Here is a 7,461-nt window from a genome sequence, read left to right as displayed (position 1 = left end):
TACTGAAATTCAATATTTTAAGATTTTGAAGTAAAAATAAATTGAAATTATATAATTAAGGCCACACCAATTTGATTCCTTGTTCGACAGACCCGCCCGCACCTATTTTTTTCAAAACAGATTTTTTTTTATTTTTTTTATATTCCCGCTTGCTGCATCCGGAAATGTAATCCTGTCCATTTCCCGCACCGTTTTATTTGGTAAATATTATAAAAAGATATCAACATTTGTTTTAAAATCACAGTCTAACATATATATAATGATTTTAAACATAAAAGCACCCCACCAGACTGTGTAAATAACTGTGAGAATATTTGTTTCAGCATGAAACACATTTATCCAAAGCGGAAATACCGGTATGAAAAAAGAACACAAAATTGGTTTCTTTCCCCCCTACTTTAAATTCCCTATAAAAATATGTTCGTTGTTAGAATAAAGTACAAAGAACTTCTGAAGTATTTGCCTTCAACTTACTGCAATTATGCCGGCGAAACAAAACTATCCATAGCCGCTGCATGTTTATGCACCTGTCCTGATTGATCCAGGGGCCTGTCGTTCAGCAGTTATCGTTTGTTGATGTTGTTCATTGGTACGTTCCTGTTTGGCTATATAAATTAGATCGTGGGTTTTCCTTTTCGAAATGTGTAAGCTAATAATTTTGGGGTCCTTTATAGCTTGCTGTTTGGTCTGTATCAAAGCTCTGTGTTAAAGGCCGTACTTTGACCTGTGTTTGTTGTTATCAGGTTGAGAACAACCCTCCCTCAGACAAGGGGTCATTTTACTGATGTAGAAAAGAAAATAGAAATACCAAGGATTTATATAGTTCTTATATACAAAACCTTTGAAAACTTAAAATTTTGTACTCAAAAAGAGGAGAGTTACATCATATTTTAAACAACTTTTTCTAAAAGAGGGGTCCACTTATTTTGAATATTAATATTAAACTGTTAAAGTAAAAATGTTAATTTTATATGGTTAAAGTCCAGGAATAATACAAAATTCTTAGACATTTTCTACCATTTAATACCAGCTAGATATATAGTTCTTTGAGAAAATATGAGCCCTTTTGTACAAACAAATATGTTATAACTTATATATTGATCCCTCATAAAGCATCTAAAAGGGATATTTATTACATAAAGGGGTTGCCCCCAAACTGATTATGACTTGGATGGAGAATTGTCTCATTATCAGTCACACATACATAGACCAGATTTAATTATCTCTTGGTGAACAGGGAAACAATACTTCAGAAATTAAAGAAATGTAAAAGTACAAGTGACAAATCAAGTTTATATATAGTCAAAACCTACTATTTTATGTTTACAAAAAAAATATAATCGCTCGCCTTTACTTTATAAGCTTCGCCTCAAACATTTGCAAATTAAATATTTTTTTGTTAAAATTTTGGAGTCCAAAAATCCGTAGAACAAGAAATTAAATTGGTGTGGCCTAAAAAACTCCAAATAATTGATGAATATGAAGTGAACTTTTGATGACTCTTACTAGAGGTGGATCCAGAACTTTTTATTAGGGAGGGGGCAGTTAACCAACCTAAGGGAGGTCTCCAGTCGTTCTTCAGCGAGTCCCAATATAAAATACCATATTTTCCCCAGGCCACCATCCTTGATCCACCTATGCTACAAAGGTTATTCACTTTACCCATATATATTTGTTTTTTAGTTATGTGAATTTTGAATATTTATAAAATAAATATTAAGCATTAAAATACAAAAATAATGCATTTGGCAGTGTGATCATGTATTTCATTATTTCAAATTATGCAGTGGACACAGTGGCATTTCCAGGGGGAAGGTTCTGAAGGGTTGGAACCCTCCCTTTTTTTGGATGTTCAATGCATTTATAATCGCTGTCACGTAAAATTTGGAACCATGATTTTTGTCAAAATTTTCTTTAATATCGACCGCGTTTACTCGAGATCATGTTTTTCAATTACCGGAAGTAAAATCCTATCCAAATTTCCACTTCTGTCCTACATTTAGGAGATAACTGTATTGTATTTTAAGCTCCTATGGCATCAATTTGAGAATTGATGGTCGCAAATTAAGTTTACTGGCGACGCTTTAGCGGAGACAGTAAACGGGTATTTGCGACTATCAAATCCCAAATTGATGCCATCGGAGCTTGAAATACAATACTGTTATCTCCAATCTAATGAAACTGACAGAAAAAAAACCTTAAAACATGAATTTAAAATCTGTCATATGCCGTCTGCGCTTGCGCGTACGTCCCATAACATCAATTGTCAATTGATGCCATGTAAGAAAGTGACGTTATCCAATCAAAATGAAGGTTACAAACGTTGTTGCATTAGAATTTATTGTGTTTGCACTGTATAATCCTGACCTTCACATTTTTCAAGATTGTTTACTTTGTAAAACCGCCATCTTGGTTTCTATGAGGATCACTTACTACATAGCATGGGTTACTCTCCGGTAATATCATTTGTCATTGATGATACAATTTCCCGCGCTTTTTACATAAAGATGATGAAAACCTCAGAGAGACACAATTAAATGGAGAGCTTGTGGAACTCCACGGCAACACTTCCGGTAATAACAATGTCAGATTCCACCATACAAAAAAATCTTGGATTATGTGAAGGTCGGTATACACCTAATCGCTATTTAGTCCATTCCTGGAAAAACTTCCTGTTTAGGTCACGCGGGCTGAGAATGGAGGTCATCAGCAGTGAGCTGAGGGAGGAAAAACTTTAGAAAGTGATCATCAAGAAACTTTGATACAGTATGATCCACTTTTTTCGAAATTAAAATTGAAGTAAAAAAATATTCTGTTTAAAGTATTTACGGTAGTTTAAACAGGTCTCATTAAAAAGTATCATGCATGGTGATTTGTTTAAACAGGGTCCCAGATAGCTTTGACTGGATGAAAAAGTTGTGTAATTTTAGAAGTTATCCGGAATGGAATAAATAGTGATTAGGTGTATTATACTGTGCAAACACAATAAAAGGTAGGACAGTAGTATATATTTGCGTTTACTTTTCTACATTGGTTAGAGGTATAGGGGGAGGGGGGAGATCTCACAAACATGTTTAACCCCGCCGCATTTTTGCACCTGTCCCAAGTCAGGAGCCTCTTGCCTTTGTTAGTCTTGTATTATTTTAATTTAAGTTTCTTGTGTACAATTTGGTAATTAGTATGGCGTTCATTATCACTGAACTAGTATATATATTTGTTTAGGGGCCAGCTGAAGGACGCCTCCGGGTGCGGGAATTTATCGCTACATTGAAGACCTGTTGGTGACCTTCTGCTGTTGTGTTTTTTTATTTGGTCGGGTTGTTGTCTCTTTGACACATTCCCCATTTCCATTCTCAATTTTATTTGGATTGGATTATTCTTCCGCTAATTAAAAAACATGATCTCAGGTACACACAGTTGATATTTAAGAAAATTTCGACAAAAATCATGGTGCCAATTTTACCTGACAGCAACTATAAATGGGGACATATAGGTGGACCCCCCCCCCCTTTTTTTCAAATGGCTGGATCCGCCACTGGGACATATTTGAGTATTTAAACTGTACCCATGACTGACTTTTTTTCTATGGCAAGAAGTGTAGTCTGTTTTGTTTACACTGTTTCAGGTTTTGTGTTCATGTTAATCCTTTACTGGCTTTAGTTTTACCAGAGACATATAATATTGTATTATATGTCTCTGGTTTTACTGCTTTAGCCAAATTATGAAATTATGGTACTTAGTATGCTTTTACGAAATAGTTAGTAAAACTTATTTTAATCAAAAAGTTATATTATTTCTTATAACCAAAGACATCATTGGAATGCACGAGAACATCTTGGATTTGGTTGTTTATCCTACGTTTACCCTCTACAGAGACATATAATACATATTATATGTCTCTGCCCTCTATTATGTCTATTATCAGTTCCAGCATCAGAATCTTTACCCGCCAAAAAATATAAAGTGGAAAATAGACGGACGAACTATGTAAAATTTCCGTTCAGGTTGTATGGTCTTGATTTTGATTAATAATGATCAATGAGTCATGAAAACTTAATTACAACTGGGTACGGTGACGTACCATCTACATTTTCTAAATGAGATCATTGGGTGTTTTTTTTTATATTTTTTGATTCTGAAATTTCCCGTAGATCTCCCAAGTTGATAGTTCATAGGCGGATACATGGGTGCGGGGGGATTGGTTGATTATATGATTACCATTATACATGTATATTATATAGGGAATCACTGAAGCATGACTGGAGCCCCCCCCCCCCTTTTTTTTAGCTCAGTCTGCTTCCCCTCTCATAAAAATTTCTCACGGATCCGGCCGCCACTCAGTGTAGTCTAATATTTTTTTAAGATCTTTTAATTAACGGTACTATTGTGATATTTCAAAGGTACCAAAATTAATATTCTTCATAGTATTTGTGATTATTTGTCTTTGTCTATGCTTCTGAAAAGTATGTTTCTAATCAGTAGTGTTCAAATCCCCAGGAATCTATGGGTATAGGTTCCGTTTTTTCAAATTTGTTGTACTCTCTTTTATCTTTGAACTTTATTAATGATCGTTAATAATCATAGTCGGCTTTAATGTCGTCTTTAACCTTTTCACAATTTGTAAGAAAAGACGGTATGTCACATGATAAAAAAAGAAGATGTGGTATAATTGCCAATGAGACAACTGTCCACAAGAGACCAAAATGACACAGACATTAACAAATATAGGTCACTGTACGGCCTTCATCAATGAGCAAAACCCATACCGCATAGTTTGTGATTATTTGACTCATCTCAGTTTTTGTTAGTATGGTTTTATATCTATTTATGTAACTTTTTTATTACTCGTTTGTCGGGACAGTCAGATGGGCCGGCATGGCTTAAAGTTAGATGACCTTTATGTCATTTCCACCGACGGTTTCAGTGTTGTATAGTGTTGTAAATAGCATGTCAAATAGGTTTTCAGATCATCCTCTCATGTGGCTGAGTTCTTCGTGAACCTGTGTTAGACAACAGTTTGTTGATATCGCTTTTATGTGATTTTGCATTTTGAATTTCTTTGTTTTGTGTATGCCCTTTTCATTTTTATGTTGTTTTACTCTTTGTCTGGAAATGATTGAGTCTCAGGCTAGACTGGTTCCCGATCGCAATATTAAGTATGTTACACATATACCAAGTTTCAAACTGTTTAACAAAGAGAGTATTGATTAATCTCCAATCCCCGTGTGTTCCAAAAAACAAGACTGAGCCAAATTGTATGTAAGAAATGAATATAATACCCACCGTGCAATTCAAGCATAGCCTAGTTGTAAGGCAGCAAGCATTTGATTTTCTGGGGGGGGGGGGGGGGGGGGGGCTATGGATTTTTTTGTTTTTAAAGTTTGTTTCCAGTTTTTGGAGAAAAAAAATTTTTTTTTTGACTCTGAGAAAAAAGTTGTTTGTTTCACCCTCAGCTGCCACTATATGTAATGCTAAATTTAAAAGCATCAAACCATCCTTTCGAAATGTAGGTATATAAGGGACCCGTCTCATTGCCTATGGTTTCCACAGGTAGGAAAGTAAAACAAACATCAACATCTACTTCTATCAAAACGAAGAAAAGTAAAACAAACACCAACACATACTTCTACTAATACGAAAATAGTCAACAAAACACAGAGATATTATAATTAATAAAGACAGGATACATGTATTTACAAAGAAAGCAAGTCATAGAATTTTTTAAAATTTTATTCCTCGTTAGCAGGCGGGAATTATAACATATTTATACTGGTAATATATTCCAGTAAAAGAATTATCATTAAGTTAACTTGTGCGTAAATCATAACTTCGGCCTGCTGAAATTCAATGCACTAAAGTCGTGTTCTAGATAATACAGGATAGATATTGGACCGCGACCGCGACGGTCTTTGATTGAAACAGGGAAATCTTCCAAAACAAGTATGGAAAAATGTTTCTCTAAAATCCTTTGTACCAAGAGCATATATAACTGGATTCAAAAATGAATTTGAAAATCCTAATATCAGTAAATGTGTCCCGACAATGTCCTTAAGAAAACAAGCCTCGTCTCCGCAGATGATCTGTGCGATGGATGTGATCAAGAAAGGCATCCACGTCAATATAACACATCCAAACACAACGGTAAGAGTTTTCAAAGATTTTGCCGTTCTTGCAGAAATTCTTAATTGTCCATTACTTAATCTAGGCTGAGTAATGTTTTCAATAGATTCAATTCTTTTAATGTGAATTTGTGCATTTTTGTACAATCTCCCATAGATCACAAACATGGCTGTAATTGGAATAAAAACGCAACTGGAAAATAATACAATTATGTAGTTAGCTGGTACAACATACAAAAAGGAGCAATATTTATTGTACGTTGACACACGCCATCCCATCAATGGCATGAATCCAACAGCAATAGAAATAATTGACACCAGAACAATTCCAAATATTACTCTTTCTCGTTTCACTATTTGAATATATCTTAGTCCTTTAAAAACAGCGATGTATCTGTCTATCGCAATAAGCATTAGAACTAACAAAGAACCAATACAGGCAGCTATTGTAAAACCAATACGAATCAAGCATAAGTCTAGAGTTGTCTCTGATGCTCGGGTTACAAGAGTTCCAATTGAGACAAAACCAACGCAAAGGTCTGCAAATCCCAGAGCCGCAATTAGCATGTATGTCGTGTTGTGAAATTTTTTGTTGACAGCAATCACCAACAATACACAGACATTGATGGCAATAATCAAAATAGTCAGTGGTATAAGACAAATCTGCTTAATGTTTTCATGAATACTGTCTGTAGTGGAAATGCATTTCAGAGAATTTGAAAAGTTATTGGAGTCTACAACTTCGGAATTTTCACATGTGTTCCAGATGGAGCATTGTATATTCCTATTGTTAAATGTAGGCTGCAATATATCAATCCATTTAATAAAGTTGCGTCTTGCAGGAGCTAAAACCGTCCAATTCATTTGGATGTGTTAAATTTTAATCCCAAATTTTACTTGGGAATAAAAATAGATTTGTTATCACTTATCACAATTAGCTAAGAAAACAAACTGATAAATCTTAATTTATGAATTAGATAACAGAATTATTAACTACTTTTTAAGAAGTATTTAACCGATAATCTTTTTATTCCTGTAAGAAACCTTATCACCGAATGACGTGTGGCGATTACAAAATCAGTATGTACATCTGCGCCTTCCCTCTTCAAGTAAGATGAAATCATCACAGTTGCTTGTTCAGGAACGGATATATAATGACAAGATAATATGGAAAATGTTGAATATGGAGTATAATGGACTTGAAAATAATGACACGACGGCCGGCATGATGAAGATGTTTAGAAAAGTTATTAAAATAGCGGTAAAAGAGGTCAAATAAATGTCAAACCTATATTTTTTTATAAGAATATATACATAGGCATATTATGCATTGCAAAGGTGT

At 34.4% G+C, this 7,461-nt stretch overlaps 1 protein-coding gene across 1 annotated transcript; it reads right to left on the bottom strand.

Annotated features, from left to right (window-relative positions):
* Nucleotides 1–5,822: 5,822 nt before the first annotated feature.
* Nucleotides 5,823–7,033, bottom strand: LOC134709847 (glucose-dependent insulinotropic receptor-like). Its single transcript, XM_063569978.1, has one exon. The coding sequence runs from the start codon at nt 6,981–6,983 to the stop codon at nt 5,853–5,855; it is 1,131 nt and encodes a 376-aa protein (XP_063426048.1). The 5' UTR covers nt 6,984–7,033; the 3' UTR covers nt 5,823–5,852.
* Nucleotides 7,034–7,461: the final 428 nt, after the last annotated feature.

This window comes from Mytilus trossulus, chromosome 3, assembly GCF_036588685.1.
Source record: "Mytilus trossulus isolate FHL-02 chromosome 3, PNRI_Mtr1.1.1.hap1, whole genome shotgun sequence".
In the NCBI taxonomy this organism is placed as follows: domain Eukaryota; kingdom Metazoa; phylum Mollusca; class Bivalvia; order Mytilida; family Mytilidae; genus Mytilus; species Mytilus trossulus.
The sequence above is the reverse complement of the archived record's forward strand: the minus strand, read 5'-3'. Positions and strand labels throughout refer to the sequence as shown.

Coding starts and splice junctions, on each gene's coding strand:
- LOC134709847 (XM_063569978.1), bottom strand. CDS start 6,983: ATGAATTGGACGGTTTTAGCTCCTGCAAGACGCAACTTTATTAAATGG.